General features: G+C 32.7%; 2 protein-coding genes across 2 annotated transcripts; both read left to right on the forward strand.

Annotated features, from left to right (window-relative positions):
• Positions 1–6,565: 6,565 nt before the first annotated feature.
• On the forward strand, positions 6,566–10,290 carry LOC114163048 (polygalacturonase QRT3). The gene is made up of 3 exons (XM_028047100.1): positions 6,566–6,987; positions 7,089–7,325; positions 7,799–10,290. The coding sequence occupies exons 1-3, from the start codon at positions 6,739–6,741 to the stop codon at positions 8,822–8,824; spliced, it is 1,512 nt and encodes a 503-aa protein (XP_027902901.1). The 5' UTR covers positions 6,566–6,738; the 3' UTR covers positions 8,825–10,290.
• Positions 10,291–10,381: 91 nt separating this feature from the next.
• LOC114163047 (cellulose synthase A catalytic subunit 4 [UDP-forming]-like) lies at positions 10,382–15,951 on the forward strand. Its single transcript, XM_028047099.1, has 12 exons — positions 10,382–10,528; positions 10,642–10,840; positions 11,254–11,372; positions 11,504–11,570; positions 11,665–11,815; positions 12,138–12,750; positions 12,853–12,990; positions 13,381–13,506; positions 13,604–13,816; positions 13,906–14,424; positions 14,558–14,908; positions 15,062–15,951. Exons 1-12 carry the CDS (start codon positions 10,460–10,462, stop codon positions 15,641–15,643), a joined length of 3,147 nt encoding a protein of 1,048 aa, XP_027902900.1. The 5' UTR covers positions 10,382–10,459; the 3' UTR covers positions 15,644–15,951.
• The last annotated feature ends 3,645 nt before the right edge of the window (positions 15,952–19,596 follow it).

Genomic DNA, 19,596 nt, shown 5'->3' on the forward strand with positions numbered 1-19,596 from the left:
AAGATAAAAGACTAAATTTGTCCAAAATTTTGAAATAGACTAATTCTAAAATTCACCGAAAATTAAATGACCAAAAACATATTTAACCCTTATACAATCATAAGGAAAATCAAATTAAAAAGTTAACCAAATAATGAGATTTGTAAAGGCTTTTCCATTAAACACCTCCAAAATTTATTTACGCACTTCCAATTTCCAAAATGACCATTTCACCCTTTTATAAAACGACTTGCAAATTATTTATTTTTGGAATATAATTTCCATAATAAGATTTTTGGAATAGAATTTTCAGAACATATGAAATAAATTTCTAAATATTTTTTCAAAAAAGAATTTCTTGAAAAAGTTTTACAAAATGAATATAATACCTTCGAAAAAATAAAGTTTTCAGAACTCATGAAATTTATAGAACGAGTTTTTTTCCACAATGTATTATCTTTCTCTTTCTCGATCATGTGGTACAACGAGGAAAAATATTTCTTTTAGCGTAGGGGTGCATTTAGTAAAGGATGCAGAAAGCAAAAACTTATGTCAAGGATCAGGCCCGTGGACCGGTCCATACTTCTGAATTCATGAATAACATTTTCTTTCTTCACTGACTTATAGCTATAATAAATAATGTTTTTACTTAAATATTTTTCACTATTATATAAATAAAAATTTCATTTCTTTCAAAATATGTCAAAAAACTACTAAATTACGTATTTTTAATGGGTTACGAAACTGTTTATTCAAAAATTATATTCTGGAATTACTGTATGCATAAGCTTGAAATTATTTTTTCTACAGTAATTTATATACCATGTAATATATAGAATGACATTTTTGAAATTATTTTCTAAGTTAAACAATACATAACTATATTTTGGATTCGAGATTATAAAATTTGAAATACATACGAACTATAAAATATGAAATATATTGTAAATCATATAATCTACTACATATTTATGATTTTGAAATTATCTGTAATTTAAAATATAGTTAGAATCATATTTCAGATTTTGAAATGCGAAATTTAAACATAATTTTGAATTGATTATGATTTATTAAGAGAGAAAAAAAAATTACATTATAGGGAATGGCTTTAAATTTACCTTATTTTCTTCTGAACATGCGTAATTATTCTACAAGTTTATATTCAGCATGTGTTTGATATATAAGTTGTAGCAGTAATTTTAATTTATAGAAAAAACTAAGGTGCATTTAACATGACACTAAAAGGTGTAACCTGCATAATTTAGATTTTTTGTTAGTTTCTTTTACTGTTTTTTATTATATCTTATAATATATTAATTATCACTAATTTTGATATTTTAAAATATATTAAAAAAATATTTAAAATGTCAATATCGTATACTTTTTAATGCTTAACAGATGAAAAAAAACAAAAATAGTAAAGAATCTCTACTCCATCCTAATCACTGAAAATTGTATAAAAAACAACATATTTTGACACTGTTTCGGTGAGCACCAATTTTAAGGTAGAAGACTAGTCTACGTGGTCCATTTTTAATGGTAGAGGAAAGTTATTTTCACACCCACCATTTTTTCTCTTGTATCCTTTACCAACCTCTAAATAATAATAAAATATTAAATTAAATTGCATAATTAAAATATAAATTAAATCATTAAATATATAAGTACTTATATGCAATCTCTCTAACTTAATTCTTTCTTTTTTAAGACATTATGATCATTGTTAGAGAATTTTATTAGACAAATTGAAAATATATTTCATTTCTTGATATGGTGTATATGAAATTTAACAATAACAAAAAAGTTGTTATGAGTTTTTTGTTGGATGAGTGCAACGTTTTCAGGCTGGTTTGTCTGACGTGTTGCGTAAAATTAAAAGGAAAAGTAGCCAAAAGCATGATCCAATTGTTTGCAACGGTTCTCTAACTTTATGGAAACCAATCTTTTCATGCTTCTTCTATGTGTCTTTATATGTTATGCATGTTTGGCATCAAATTTTTATGAATTATTTTATTTTTCTAACAAAGAAATTTTCACAATCATTATAAGAAATACATAATTATTGATGAAATTTTAAAATAAAAAAAAATCTATCGATAATATAAAATTTGTTGACAAATTTTATTGATAGATTTTAAATTTTTAATTATCGATGAATATTTTTTGTATTGATAAATTTTGTTAATAATTCATATTTTTATAATCCAAAAATATTTTTGTTGATAAATATAGGTGTTAAAGTTCTGACTTTGAGTTTTGCTTATGTTGTACTAAAATCCGTCGATAATGGATTGATTTTAATTTTATTAATATATTCGATAGTAAATCAATTGATATATTTTTTTAAAAAATCATCAATAAATTTGTAGGTAATTGATTTTTTTTAACATCATGATAAACTTATCAGTATTTTTTTAATTTATTAATAAATTTATTTTTTAAAAATTTATCAAGAATTTTGCAAATAAATTGGGTGTCAATCTTTTTGTTAAATCTAACAAAATATTTATTACAAATTAGTTGAAGAAAAGTGAGGAAAAAAAAAGAGGAAGAGGGAAGACGATTGTAAGTGATATCTGTAACGGTAGAAGTAAAGACAATAAATACGAATGAGAAAGATGAGGAATAGAAGGAGAATGAAAATGAGAAGGATGAGAAGAAGAATGGGGAGAAGAAGAGTAGATTGAGATATTTATTAAAAAATAATACTGACAAATTATGATAGTTGATAATTACAGATATATTTTAATGATTATTTCGTCGGTAACTATTAATATTTTTTTATTAGTCGATAAAATTAATCAATATATATTTTACCAATAAATTTTCAATTGTCAGTAAACAATTAATAATTTTGATTAGTACCTAATTTGAAATTAAGCTAATCATGGTATAACTAACTATTTCGTGATTATTTACCGAATTTACATTTTTATGCCACCAAATGCATGCAAAAGCATCATTTACTAAGCTCTTAATCAATTATAATTAATCACATGTAGCTATTGCCGAATGTTGAATCCGTGATGAGAATTATAAATAGGTAATTAATTGTTGTGGTTGAGTGTGATACTCTATTTTCAACCAACCGTGCAGTGTTTGGCACCATTAATAATTAGTATTTTATAAATTAATATTTATTAGGGTTTCTAAATTCATACACTATCTTTCCTTCAAAATAATATCCAACCATAATTTCAATACCAGATACTCACAAACCTTATGCTAAACCCAATTCTATTAGTAACAATATTTAATTTCATATACACTTCAACTCTCTATCATGTTACAAAATTCACCATGAAATATATGCACTCGATGGTATACATTATAACGATAAGAAGAGGATATTTAGTGAGTCCATTAAACTCATATTACTAATTTGCGAGTGGGTTTAATTTTTGTAAAAATATTTTAGAAGTAACATTTTTTTTTAACAAGTAACTTCGGCTAAATTATAACTTATAGTTTGTAATTTATTTATTTATTTTTATTTTTCCTCTCATATTTTAATTATTAGTGTTTATTGAGTTATTAACAAAATTTAACATTACAAATTGAAATAACTTATGTTTTATTCTATGTGAAAATTATACATAATAAAATTATATAAAAACTCAATATTATAAAAAATAAAAATAAAGGTTTTAAATTTATGAAAACGAATAAAAATTAAATTTAAGTAATATTTATTGTATTAATCAGTTTAACTAACATGATTTTTTTTTTCAAATGTAAAAAGTATATAAAACTTTGAAATAACGAATAGAAGAATAATTTAAAATAATGAATACAATAATAAAAATGAAAAGTTTAATTATTTTTAAAGAAAATCTAAAAATTATATACATAGTAATATATATATATATATATATATATATATTTGTTTAAAATAATAAATATTATTTACACTGTAAAATATATTATTTTCTTTATGCTATTTTATATCTTAACAAGCAACTTATCTACAAGTTTACTAAACACTTAATTGAATAAATTAGTTTATAAACATAAAACTTATAAACTGTGTGAATTTATCAACTAACAACTGGTTTGATATTAAAATTTTTAGTACTTCTATTTATTTTCAAAAGTTATGATCATACAGTTGTTAACGATTTTAACGCGGTTAACAAAAAAGAACATGATTAAAGCGTTTTTAACATAATTTGAGATTCAATTGAAATAAAAATATAATTGGAGACCTACTTAAAACTTTTAACCAAATTTAAAATTAAAGGAGTAATTAAATCTTAATTAATTATTTATAAGACAAAAGGAAGTAAAATTAGGTAAATAATTAAGAATAATAAAAATATATTAAATATTAATGATTGTAGTGGATGAAAATTAAATAAAACACATGTTACAAACTAGCTAAAGTAGCTTCTAATTTATAGACTAGAAACTTATAAAATAAATTAGTTAAATTAGTTAAGACACCTAACACTTTTTTATTAATAAGACTATCGTATAATTAACTAAAGTAGGTTTTATTAAACACATTCAAGTTATTACTTAAAATTTAACTTATCACATTCAAGTTATTACTTAAAATTTAACTTATCATATATAAGTTAGCTTCTCAATTATCAATAAGTTGATTTTTCTTTTCTAAGTTACCAACTTAGTGGAATTGATGAAATATACGGTGAATGCACGGAAGTCGTTAGCAATGGTTTTATTTTTAAGATGGAAAAACAAACAATTCATTAATGAGTCTTACTAAATTGAAGGTTTTTAACGTGGCACTTTGGGTTTAACTCGTACGAGTTTGCATGTGATTTTTTCTTTGTACAATTGTTCTGATTTGCTATTATTAGTTGATACTTCATCTGGTTGAATGCTAAATATGTCGTAGCATGTATAAATTAGTGTTTTGTACAAAGTGTTTAAAATAAAACACCTTCGGTGATTACAACATTTGATACGACTTTTTCTTCTATACGTATTCTTTTGTATAACAAGATACTCTAAAGATCAAGAAATGCTTAAAGTTATTATACTTCTCCTCCATTCGATTTAAAACATAATATTAAATAAATATAAATATTTTTATAATATCTTACAACACATATATTATTTTTGTAATAAATATCATATGTCATAAGGAATTCAAACATCAATATATATAGGACATTGATCTTACACATATAAAACATTTGACATCATTTTTACCCAAAAACATTAAGGCAATGATATTATGGACTTTTATTCTTATATAGTATTTAATTTTGTCTATTTTATCCAATGTGGGACTTTTGACTCACACTTAAACTATTCTCAACAATCAACTAAATGATAATTGGCACAAATTGAAAATGCATTTGAAAGGTTGTTTGGTTATTATATATATCATGACTGATATAGAAATGAAGATAGTCCCTTCCTTTATACAAGAAAAAACATTTCTAGTTTGCATCATACCGTGATAAATATAATTATGAACATAATATGTCACAAATTCCATTAAATCCGAATATTGATGTACATATAAAAACAATAAATTAAATAGCGAATATTTCACCAATTAACTTTATTTAATAGTTTATTACTACTACATCTTTTGTTCGCACATGTTTATAAATACAACTCATTCTCATTGAAAATATGTTTATAGAACATATTTAACCCATTTACTATTTTTGTTGGAATTCTTATATTGACTAAAGATAAGTTCAATTTAAGATGTATCTCTTAATATGGTTTCAGAGCATGAGTTGGAGGCTATCTTAGTGAAATTGTTGTTTGTTAGGTCTATTCTTCCACCCGTTATCGAATTACAAATTAATGTTTAATTTCATGCTTGAGATGTGTACATCTCGTTCTGAGAGGGTCTCGTTGTGACAGAATCTCGTCGTGACAAGATGTGTTGTAAGTTCTAAATTGGCAAGAAATAAAGTTAATTTACAATATATAAGTAAGTGCATACCTTATTTTACAAATTGATTTTGTAAGGTTGAATTAATCTAAGTTTACTTCTCAACAATTTAGTATTTTTATTTGGATAAAATTACTTATTATAAATATATATACACACACAAAGACTGTTGACATTCACCTAACAAGTACAATGTTGAATTTGTAAGGTTTACCCTGCTTTCATGGTAACCCATTTTCATTTTTACCATTGACATAATTTTTTGGAAAACACAAGTGAGGTTTAAATATGGCCGCCAAGAGTCCTTTCATATATATTTCCTAATTTTATCGAAGCAATAAATACATACCAAACAATTTACAATTTCCCTAATATGGTACCATCATGAATGAATGGGAGCACATTTACCTTGTCTTACAAGATTTGTATGTACCGTGGACCCCCTCTATCCAATAATTCCACTATGCATAATTTAAGATCACCACACTTGTGCTTTCTTCCTATTCCAAAATACCTTTTACAACAATGTCAAATTAGTGAAGGTCCCAAAAGTAAGAAGTTGGTAAGTGCTTACTTTTCTGTCAGGTTAGGGAAAATCAAAGAGTCTAATGAAAAAAGTTACACAGAATCTGCACCAGTATATCATAATTGGAGGGTGTCATGTGTATGATCCAATATCAAAATGATCCAACATTTTTTCTCATCAAAAGACTTAGCTACCCCACTTTTTCCCTTTTCTTCCTATTTATTACCCTTCTTTATCTCACTCATCAACCTTTCCCTCTATCTTATTTAAATCTCCACACAACAGGAATGCTTTTCTCCAACACGTTAAATTTACCTTCACTACCTCAAACCTCTCTCCAACACCAACAACAATGGCAACAAAATCCTTAGCCTGCTCCTTGCTTTTGGGGATGGCTTGTTCCATAGTAATTGGTGCATATGAAGAGAGCTTGTATCCTAGGACTATTTCCAGTGACAATTATCATGAAGCAATACAACGTTTGCAGTCATTTAAGTCCTCTCTAACTACACGTGATTCCATTGCTTCTGCACCATCTTCCTCATCATCCTTCTCAACCCTTTCTGCTCCTGCTCCTGCTCCTTCTCCTCTCTCACTTCAGGTAATTCAATTCAACTATGCACACACCCTTTTAGTCTTTATAAACTGTTTGATATTTCTTGTGGTAAAAATATCAAGTGTTTGATATTTTTTGTCATGCAGGGAGTGAACTATCCACGTGTGTACCATGTAACATCTTATGGTGCAGACCCAACGGGTAGTTCAGATAGCACCGAAGCACTCCTTGCAGCCATAGAAGATGCAGCCAAGGGTCCCAGTGAAGGATATTTGATGCAAGGCATCAAAAACCTTGGAGGTTCCCGGATTAATCTCGAGGGTGGAAATTACTTGATCAGCCAGCCACTGCGGTTGCCGGTGGCCGGAGTGGGGAACCTTATGGTATGCCTGCAGAAACCGTTCTAGTTGTTAACTTCATTCATGAACAACTTTTTCTATGACAAATATAACAACTACCAATAAGTTATTCGTTAGTGTAAAATATGAAAAGTACCTTCCGAAGTTTTTATGCTCATTATTTTTTGCCAATTGGCACTTTGTTAGTGCATTGTGATACTTTATAGTTGAGCCAAATTTAATTTGGAGGCTGGTGGTGGTCCATATTTTGGTCATGATGGTGAAGCAGTTGGTCTAACTTGACCAAGAAAATAAGACTATTGCAATTAAGATTTTTGAAAAATAACTTCCTTCTTCAACCGTTCCTTTATAGTCACTTTCTGTTCTTTCCTGAAATGGGTTTTTCTTTTAACTTTTAGATTGCTGAAAAGTCTCGGAAAACTGCACTTTTTTTCTTCCATTTGTTTATTTAACAAGACATATCCATAAAGAGCTCAAAATTTGATGAAAAAATGCAGATACATGGGGGCACGATAAGAGCCTCAGATGGTTTTCCAGCAGATGGCTATATCATTGATTTGTCACCCTCTTCCAATGAAGGAAACACAGAGAGTTCTTCACATTCCTACAATTTTGAGTACATAACTCTCAAAGACCTCTTGTTGGATTCAAACTTCAGGGGAGGAGGCATTTCAGTCATAAACTCACTTCGGATTAGCATAGACAATTGTTACATCACACATTTCACCACCAATGGAATCTTAGTCCAAAGTGGCCATGAAACCTACATCAGAAACAGTTTCCTTGGTCAGCACATAACTGCTGGTGGGGACAAAAACGAAAGAAACTTCTCAGGCACAGGAATAAACCTCCAGGGTAATGACAATGCTGTCACAGATGTTGTAATTTTCTCTGCTGCTATAGGAATAATGGTTACTGGTCAAGCCAATGCCTTTTCTGGTGTACATTGTTACAACAAGGCCACTGGCTTTGGAGGCACGGGGATTTATTTGAAACTACCTGGATTAACACAAACTAGAATTGTGAATTCTTACATGGATTACACGAATATTGTGGCTGAAGACCCTGTTCAGTTCCATGTTTCTAGTTCTTTTTTCCTCGGTGATGGCAACATTGTCCTAAAGTCTAAGAATGGGGTTATAAAAGGTGTTGATATTGTTGATAACATGTTCTCAGGTTCAGATCATGGCGTTGAAATTGTTCAGCTGGACCAATCCAATAATCCTTTCCATCAAATTGAACAAGTTACTGTTGACAGAAACAATGCAAGAAGGATGAAGTTGAAGGCCACAGTTGCAAAAGGGTCCATGCAAGGGAATGGAACCTCATGGACCGTTGATTTTAACAATGTTTTGCTTTTTCCTAACCTTATAAAACATGTTCAGTACTCTCTAAGCACCCCTGGCAGCACCTTCCCGAATCATATTCTAAGGAATGTGTCTGAGAATCGTGTTGTGATTGAAACAAACGAAGCAGTTCCTGCCAGTGTTTTTGTTACGGTGGATCAAAGTGAGACAAGTTGAAGAAGGTTGAAAGCTGGTGACCAAAAATTTTGGTCAAGAGTCTTGGCTCAAGAGGGAATTGTGCATACCTTAGTTGTGAACTTTTTCTTTCTTTGGATCAATTTAAAGTAATAGTACCATATACTGAACACTGCTATAGGTTTAGAAGATTCAAATAGACTCAGTCACACATTATTATATTGTAATTGAATGAAAAGCATTCCATAGAAGATATACTTTTTCAACAGTTTGTTTTTTTAAAACTAGGCCCAGGTTGAATCAGTATTTGTTTTTTTTTGAGAACTTTAAAAGAAAAGGAAAGGAAGAATTCAGCTAGGATTTAATTTTGATTCACACTGTTGATATAAAAAACTCATTTAACGATTCCATCAAAAGTTTTACGGTGTGTAATGATAACAGAATCTAAAAATTTTAATCGCTTGAAAGTAGGCTTAGAAAAAAGTTACAAAAATGTTCTTAGACGAAAATTTAAACTATTTTTCTATTTAAACGTAAGTTCCAAAAAGCTCAAAAGAAAGACTGTGATGGCTACCAACCAATGGTTCATGATCTTAGCCCCATTTTTTGTTCTGCACCCTAAGAAAAGTCTCATCTCTCTTTTGGTACACTAATACATAAAAAATTAAATATTGTATGTGCCAATCTGGGAAATAAATTTTGAATTGGGCTGATCTAAAAGAAAAAAAAAAATTTAACTGGGCTGATATTTATATTTGCACCGTCTGCCTTTTTTGTAACTTTTTTTAAAAAAATGCTTCTTTATGAAAATTAATTTTATATTAAATATAACTACTGGGTAAAAACTAGTTTCAAAATGTGGAATCAAAATATTTTTGAAATGGTGCCATCTAAAAATCTGAAAACAATTAATCTTTTTCAAGAACCCATACATGTGCATAAAATAAAGCACGGGGGAAGGAAGAAATTCTTATACTATTTTGGCCATATGTTTGACCCACAAACATGCAAGACAAACAACATTTTCAAACAAAACTAGAATAGTACATATAACACAATTCCAAATGACTCACAAAGTGACCTATATAAAACATTGGATTGACTCAAGAAATGGTGCTCCCTCTATATATGTTTCCTTGTAGAAGTTGGGAGATCATGGATTTGAATACTGCGCCAGTCTTTCCCTTCCTCTTAAAAGAACCATGATTTTGCGTTTGGTTGTTACCTTGGAAATTTAATGTGACATTGCAACCTATGCAACGTGTAGAATGTGGAGGAACAGGTTATAGAACTAGAAAACACAGCTCCATTTGAGGTCTTAGATTGTGGGTTTAATGTTAGAATGAAGTTGGACGTGACATGATAACCATCTGGTGTGAGAAACCAAACATGCACCTAACTTGATCGTGTCATGTATTCAGAACTAGAAAAGAGGGTTCTCCTTGGAGTCGAAGCAAGCAAGAATATTGGAAAAGTCCTTCACACCTATCGCTCCTTCCATGACGTCTCTTAGACTCAAACTCGCGACCCTCCAACGCAAGGTTTGGTACACTCTCCTACATCTCCAACCACGACCTTGATGTTTCACTCTCAACCTACCTTTTCTTATAAACCACCTTCTCCTATTCCACTCTTCCCCACCACTCCGTAACTTCCATTGCCTTGCCTTGCCTTGCCATGGCCTCAAACTCCATGGCTGGCTTCATCACCGGCTCTCATGCTCATTCTTCACGTGATTCCGATGAGGTATGTTCCCGTTATTCCTATCTATCACATGTACTTTCCCAACATTTGTTTAACATGTAACATGTTCCATGTTGGTGGTGGTTGCTGACACGTGAGATTTTGTTCCTCTGCAGCATCAGGCCCCTACCCGTCAACCTTCATCAAAAACATGTCGTGTCTGTGGTGATGAGATTGGATATAAGGAAAATGGAGAACTGTTTGTGGCTTGTCATGTGTGTGGATTTCCTGTGTGTCGACCATGTTATGAGTATGAGAGGAGTGAAGGGAACCAGAGCTGTCCTCAATGCAGCACTCGCTATAAGCGCCACAAAGGTTAGCTTAGTTCCATGTTTTATTGTAATGGAAGACTTTAGATATATAGTTTCTGTTACTGTTCCTGATAATTTTGGGTTTCGGTTGGATAATATGTATATTAGTATATCGTACAACTTTTAGTTTCTCCCGTAAAAATTAGTGTTTTGTTCCCATAAGACATTTTTTCAAATGAACGTAAAAGGATATATATAAGAGCAATTACGATTTGTTGAACATAATATTCTGAAAATTTTCCATGACATTATGTATTTTCTTAGAAAGTTGTAAACCTTTATTACAACACTTGATTATTACTGAAGTTCCAATTTTGAATTTAGAATAACAGAGAACGAATCTAATCTAAACTAATTTTGTAAGTTTGTGATAACTTACTTGGTTTTTCTAAAACGTGGATGGCGGTTTCTGTGTAGGTTGTCCTAGAGTGGCTGGAGATGAAGAAGAGAACTTCGATGGTGATGATTTTGATGATGAGTTTCCTATTAAGAATCACCACGAAGATCTAGATCGGGAACGCGATGTTAATCATGTGGTAATTTATTTATACTTAATCAAGCTTCTATAAATAAGTGAAATGTGAAAATTAAATAATCTTTTATGTATCTCAACAAATGTGTTTGGCTAAAATGAATGATCGGAGAGATATTTTGTGATTTTTTTCAGGGAAATGGGGACTATAATCAAGAGAAATTGCATCCGATTGGTCAAGCTTTCTCTTCAGCTGGGAGTGGTGAGAGACTTGTTAAATTGCTAATTATCTATTATGATGCTTTTTCTTTTTGGGGTATTCTCTTTTGTTTATTTGTTGATCTACTGTTCAATAGTTACTGGCAAGGATTTTGATGGGGACAAAGATTTCTACAGCAATGCAGAATGGCAAGAAAGAGTAGAGAAATGGAAAGTCAGACAAGAAAAAAGAGGTCTTCTAAACAAAGAAGACGGAAAAGAAGACCAAGGTGAAGATGATGATTACATGTAAGTGATCTCTTCCATTGCTTTTTCCAGTGGATAACAAAGCCTTAATATGTACATGAGATTGTTTCCTAATGTTTCTTTTTCATGAATGCTAAACAATGCAGAAGAATCAAGTACATACATTTGTGTACCTTAAATAGTATTTTTCTCCCTACAAAATACAAGGATTATTATCTACATGTAATAGTCAAATGGCTCCTAAAACATTCAATACAACAAACTTTGATCTTCACGTGTATCTGTTAAGGAATGTACACAAAATAAAGTGTGGCACAACATAGAATATTTTGACTGGAACTGATGTGCTTTTGAAACCTTACAGTTTGGCTGAAGCTAGACAACCATTGTGGCGCAAGGTTCCAATATCTTCAAGCTTAATCAATCCATATCGTATAGTGATTGTGATGAGGCTGGTTATCCTTGCATTCTTCTTTAGATTCCGAATCTTAACTCCGGCAAATGATGCATATCCCTTGTGGCTAATCTCTGTGATATGTGAGATATGGTTTGCACTGTCATGGATTCTTGATCAGTTCCCCAAGTGGTTCCCCATCACTCGAGAGACTTACTTGGACCGCTTGGCCTTGAGGTTTGAGCGTGAAGGGGAACCTAACCAACTGGCTCCAGTTGATTTCTTTGTGAGTACAGTGGACCCTTTGAAGGAACCTCCCATTATAACGGCCAACACTGTCCTTTCAATCCTCGCTGTTGACTACCCTGTTGACAAGGTCAGCTGCTATGTCTCAGATGATGGTGCATCCATGCTGCTGTTTGATTCCTTGGCAGAAACTGCTGAGTTTGCAAGAAGATGGGTTCCCTTTTGCAAGAAGTATAACATAGAGCCAAGGGCTCCTGAGTTTTACTTTTCTCAGAAAATTGATTACTTGAAAGATAAGGTGCAACCTACATTTGTGAAGGAAAGAAGGTCCATGAAGGTGTGATACACTTGAGATAAACAAGTTGTTTCTGGTTTTATTTTTTTAGTGTGAACATGCTTAGAGGCTTGTGGTAAAACTTGTGTGTTTGCTCCACTGCAGAGGGAATATGAAGAGTTTAAGGTGAAAATTAATTCTTTGGTGGCAAAGGCTCAGAAGAAACCTGAGGAAGGGTGGGTGATGCAGGATGGAACTCCATGGCCTGGGAACAACACTCGTGATCATCCAGGAATGATTCAGGTTTGACTATTTAATTCTCCTGTTAGTTCTTTCTTATGTACTTTTCATTATCTTGTAATCAGGGAACAAACCAAATTAACACAGAAATGCCTTGCATTTATGCATTATCAGTAGCCATTGAATAATGCTCCCTTCCATTTTAAAGGAAAACATGGGACTTATATATCACAGATTTTCTTCAAATGTCAACGTGATGCTAATTGTTGAAAAGTTTTACATTTTGAGCAACATTACTTGAAATTTATTACTCTGAAGATGAAATCTAATATCTGGCCTCTGACTATATCACAAATTTTGTTTGGCAATGTGTTTGTTTGATTAATAATTAGTATCATTTGATACCAGGAATAATTGTCATCAACTGATATGGCTCCTGGATTTACTTTGCAGGTGTATTTAGGAAGTGCTGGGGCACTAGATGTTGAAGGAAAGGAATTGCCACGACTTGTGTATATTTCACGTGAAAAACGACCTGGATATCCACACCACAAGAAAGCTGGTGCCATGAATGCTTTGGTAAGGACAAAAACTTGATACTGTATTGTTTAGTTCTAATAGACCGAAATATTAGCAACTGATTTTTAACTCTTTTACTGTTGTGTATCCTCCAAAGGTTCGAGTTTCTGCTGTGCTTACAAATGCACCATTCATGTTGAATTTGGATTGTGATCACTACGTCAATAATAGCAAGGCAGTAAGAGAGGCTATGTGCTTTTTGATGGACCCCAACCTGGGGAAGAAGTTGTGCTATGTTCAATTTCCACAAAGATTTGATGGTATTGATCGTCATGATAGATATGCAAATCGCAACACTGTGTTCTTTGATGTAAGTATCATTCTTCTAAAAACTAACTTCACAAGTATGTGCAAATTTCATCTCACTGGCTGATTTTGAATGGTTTCTCTTCATTATAGATCAATATGAAAGGGCTTGACGGGATTCAAGGTCCAGTATATGTTGGTACTGGAACTGTGTTCAACAGGCAGGCATTGTATGGTTACGATCCACCGGTGTCGGAGAAAAGACCAAAGATGCATTGTGACTGCTGGCCATCATGGTGCTGCTTTTGCTGTGGTGGTTCAAGAAAGTCCAAGTCAAAAAAGAAATCAGGAAAAGGTCTCTTCAGTGTATTCTCCAAGAACAAGAACAAAAAGAAAATGATGGGGAAAGACTATGTTAGAAAAGGGTCAGGGTCCATGTTTGATCTTGAAGAGATTGAAGAAGGGCTTGAAGGGTACGAGGACTTGGAGAAATCATCCCTCATGTCCCAGAAAAGTTTTGAGAAACGATTCGGTCAATCACCAGTTTTCATTACCTCCACCTTGATGGAAAATGGAGGACTTCCAGAAGGCACAAATAGCCAATCATTGGTCAAGGAGGCCATTCATGTTATAAGCTGTGGCTATGAAGAGAAGACTGAATGGGGAAAAGAGGTAAAACCATTAATCTCAAAACAATGCAGCATTTGAATTTTCTTCATGCTGTGCACATTAGATAGTTTAAACTATTCACTTGATCTTTGTATGATGTCCCTATTAAGTTTTGACTAATGTGTTTCTTCAACAGATTGGGTGGATTTATGGGTCAGTGACAGAAGATATTTTGACTGGATTCAAGATGCATTGCAGAGGATGGAAATCAGTATATTGCATGCCAAAGAGACCAGCTTTCAAGGGATCTGCCCCAATAAATCTATCAGATAGGTTGCACCAAGTTCTGAGGTGGGCTCTTGGTTCTGTTGAGATTTTCCTCAGTCGCCACTGTCCCTTGTGGTATGGTTATGGAGGAAAACTTAAGTACCTAGAGAGACTAGCTTACACTAACACCATTGTTTATCCTTTCACCTCCATCCCTCTGCTTGCCTACTGCACAATTCCTGCAGTGTGTCTCTTGACAGGAAAGTTCATCATCCCCACAGTAAGTACCAGACAACACAACTACAAAGAAAAAAACTTACATATAAAGTTTCTTAGGTGTCTTTTGTTGTTGCTCTTTACATATGTTGATCTTTAATGTTTCCATTTGCAATACATATTCTGAATATGAGCTTGTTTTTTGTCTTGTGTACAGCTGACAAACCTTGCCAGCGTTTGGTTTATGGCTCTTTTTATCTCCATCATTCTAACAAGTGTGCTTGAGCTCCGATGGAGTGGCGTTACAATTGAAGCCCTGTGGAGAAATGAGCAATTTTGGGTGATTGGAGGTGTTTCTGCTCACCTTTTTGCAGTGTTTCAAGGTCTGCTCAAAGTTCTTGCTGGAGTAGACACGAATTTCACAGTGACAGCAAAAGCAGCAGAAGACACTGAATTTGGAGAGCTGTATCTGTTCAAGTGGACCACTCTTCTGATCCCTCCAACCACTCTCATAATCTTGAACATTGTTGGTGTTGTGGCTGGAGTCTCTGATGCCATAAACAATGGATATGGTTCATGGGGTCCTCTGTTTGGGAAGCTGTTCTTTGCCTTTTGGGTCATTGTTCACTTGTACCCTTTCCTCAAAGGTCTCATGGGAAAGCAAAACAGGACTCCTACCATTGTGGTGTTGTGGTCAATCCTTCTGGCATCTATTTTCTCATTGATTTGGGTCAGGATTGATCCCTTCTTGCCCAAGCAAACAGGTCCAGTGCTCAAACAATGTGGAGTGGAATGCTGAGACTGTGAATGCTCCAAACTCATTTGATGGGTGATGGCACTTGTGTGCATCGTTTTATTTTTTCTTATTGCTGTTGAGTGGTTTGCTTTGATGACAACAATTTATCTGTGTACATACATATATAGTCTTCTTGAAGAAGAAAATCGAGTCTGATTGGAATGTGTTCATTTCATGATACAACAGAACCATATATCATACCAATGTCATTGTTTGGAAAAAACATATATTGAGTTTTGGTGATAGCAGTTCATTTTTCATCTATTAGAACTTGATTCTTGAGAATAAGACTCAGTTTTTTGCCAACTTCATATGAATTTGCTGCAGAGGTCAAAGCAAACTCGTCCCAATTATCTTATTTATAACTCATATAATGATATGTGAAATCCTATGGTTTAGAAAAGATTACTTAATCCTCGTCTTCATTTTTCTATCAGTTGGAACACCTACTTCATCAATGTAATTAGTTCATTAAAGTGAATGGATGAACAAAATGGTTGCTAAGTTGATGTTTTTTTTTGTTCTTGTTGTTAGTGTTGCGTGGATATATTTTTGCTTTAGTTTTATTTCCAATTTTTTTATAAATGAATTGATAAAAAATACTACTTTTTAGGTAAAAAAGAATGCGATGCTCGAACATTAAATTAATATTGCACACATAATCATCAAATTCAAATTGTGTTACATGTATAAAGATCAAAATAACGATATATAAAGGATTAACGATTACTTAGATCAAATCAACAATATTTTACTTGTGTGGAGGAGAGGAATTTAATAAGTCTTTACGCATTAAATTGATAATTCTTTAATGTATAATAACTAGATCCAAATTTTTTAATATTCTTTTCACAAAAGTTTCAAATAAGAAGCTAAAATAAAAATGTCATAACATTTTAAATAAACATAAAATTAGTAATCAATTTAACTTTTTATTTCGGGCAATGCGGTTCACTTAAACTTTCTTTAGTACCTTGTATAGAAGTATTATACATATATCTCTCTAAATAGGTTATTAACAAACCCATCAGGCTTTAAAATTTCTTTTGTCCACCAATTCCAAATTTTCACACAACATAAAAATTAAAATTTTAATTTAATCGGTTTTTTTTTCTTTAACAAATTAGTAAATCAATTCACATAAACTAAATTACGTCGGTCTAACTTTTTGAATCATTATTCAAAAAAAATCATCTTTCACCGAGTGTAAATCTCCCATGAAATTTAAAATGACAATTTCACAACTTTTCTCTGATCTAAAACAAATTAATAACTGTTTTGTAATAGTAGAATTTAAAAATCATATCCGAACTGCTATAAAAAGATTGTATACATACAAAATAAAAAGATTTGAAAATAGTATAACTACTCATGAAAGAATAAATGTTTGTGAAAGAAGGAGCAGGTTACCGTTGGAATGCTTTTAATTGTGAAGCGGTGCGTATTAACTCTGTGCATCAGTGTCTTTATAAAAGGTTTCTGGGAAACATGCACAAAGACAGAGACAAGTCAAAATCATATTATAGAAACGAGGAAAAAAAGGTAGTGTCTTGAAGCGCTTGTACATACCCCTTCCTTCAGACTTTTTGTCTGTTCTTCTTAACGTTTATTTGACAAATCAAATCCTACATTATAAATTTGTTGGTTTTTCTCTGTGGTAGCAGAAGAAGTCACATGCTTCAACAAACATGCACCAGCATTGTCCCATTTCAGGAACAAATTTAAGGATAGAATGGCCATCGCCATATCATCTCAGCCACCCTCTGCATCTCCATCTACCAAGATGGTATGCCACACTGTTTCTTTCATTCTTTGTTTTTCATTATGCAGATTTTGGACTGAAAGCACAGAAAATGTTTTCTTTTTGTAAATATTTTGTCTTTATTTGCTTGCATGGTGGTGGTTTTGTACATGGTTAGAGTGGAAGTGTGGTGTATCGAGCAGAGTATGGTGCAGACCTCACAGGAGCAGATGAGAGCGGTGATGAAATTGTGAAAGGTGTTGAAGATGGTTATGGGATTGAGAGTGAAGTTGAGGTAGAGAGGTTGGAGGGGTTGTGATTGATCTGCAAGGTGGAAAGTACAGAATCAGCAAAAACCCATCAAATTTCCTTCTTCTGGGGTGGCAATGTTGTGGTCAGCTTTTCTCACTTTTTCCTCTTTTCATCCTTCACTTCTTGGTATACTTAGGTGGCATAGCACATTCTCATAATATGGACGAGCACGTTCTTTTTTTTTATATTAGAACTCAATTTTTGGGAAGCCAAATTCTAATTTTATTTTGTTGAAACCAGTCTGAAAAATCGGTCAAATTCGTCTGCGGGAGAATCGATTTCTGAACTGTTTTTTTTTTTTAAAATGGAAGGAAGAAGGTTAAAAGAGTTTCTTTTTAGTAATTTTAATGTTATAATTAATTGATGTAATTTTTTAAAACAATTTAATATTGAAAATGTATAATTATATTTTTAAATAAATTAAGTTTCTTATTATTTCATATGCAATGTATAAATTATTACAAATTGTATTTTGAAAATGAAACACTTATTTTGAATCAACATCTTGTAGAACTTTGGTGCCCTTTTCAAAATTTTCAAAATAGACATGACTAAACACTTATTAGTACAGATATTTTCTTGCCTCTTCTTTTTGTGAAAAAGGTGTTGCATTCAGTGTATATGGCAAATATCAACATGCAAAGCGTTTCAAGTCATGGATTCAAAAGCATTATCTCAATCGAATTAACTAAGTCACAAAGTTTTCTAACTACAATTGAAAACTAAAGACTATCCAACAAACAAGTCCTCCAAAAAGTAGAGTCACATCCTCGCCATCTCCAATTGGTACCTCCTCCTGATCTTCAGCATCCTCTTCTCTCCTCTTGCAAAGTTGGCCTAGGTCCTCCATGCAACTGTAGCTGCAAACTTCTTAGTTGACGAAGTGTTCAATTCTAGAATAGTGAGGGAGATGCCTTTAAGCATTTATGCGTTTGCCATACCCAATCGATAAAGGGCTTGCATCTGGGGTTCCAAGAGTTGAAGATTATCAATTTTGGTCTCCAAGCATGCAACCTCATCTCAAATGTGGGAGTTGCATCTGGTTGGGGCTTAGCCTATGGTTGTCGTCGTCGAGCTAAGGGAGCAACCAAGCATAATTTTAACAAATAAACATAATCGAGATCCTGTGTGGACTGCCCAGACGGGGTATAGAATTGTGCACCTCTGTCAGGTCGCAAAGATGGGTGATCAAATAGAGATAGCCTAGAGCGGCCTTGCTAGCAACATTAGCGCAATGTTGCATCTCATCGACAATAAATGATCGACATCCATCACCCGACCAGAAAGGATGATGTATAAGATCACTTATCTTTGCGACCTAACAGAGGTGGATAATTCTATACCCCCTCTGGAGCGGCCTACATAAGATCTCGATTATGCTTATTTTTTAAAATTTTGCTTGGTTGATGTTCGACCCCGGCAACGATAACAACCACATCATAAGCCCCAACTAGATGCAACCACGCTTGATATGAAGTTTTGGAGGTCAAAATTGATAATCTTCGACTCTTGGAACCCTAGATGCAACCCTTTATTGGCTGGGTGCAAACACATAAATGCTCAGGGGCATCTCACTATTCCAAAGTTGAACACTTCGTTAGCTGAGGAATTTGCAGTTACAATTGCATGGCCTGGGGCCCAGGCAAACTTTGCAGGAGGAGGTGCAGCGCCACTGACTCCTTGGAATTGGGCTGGCGCTGGCCTTGTGTGTCCCAGCGGTGCTTGTTTGTTCCATATTCTCATGTTTTTGAGCTTCTTGTTGCTATTAAAGATCACTCACTTGTATGGATTTTTGGAACAAAGCTTACGATCTATAAATAAACATAAAAAATGATGATTAGTGGTAAAATTTGATCAATATAATCTAAAATGTATTTATTTTCAAAAAGCAAGATAACATTGA

This window comes from Vigna unguiculata, chromosome 9 (genome assembly GCF_004118075.2).
Source record: "Vigna unguiculata cultivar IT97K-499-35 chromosome 9, ASM411807v1, whole genome shotgun sequence".
NCBI lineage: Eukaryota > Viridiplantae > Streptophyta > Magnoliopsida > Fabales > Fabaceae > Vigna > Vigna unguiculata.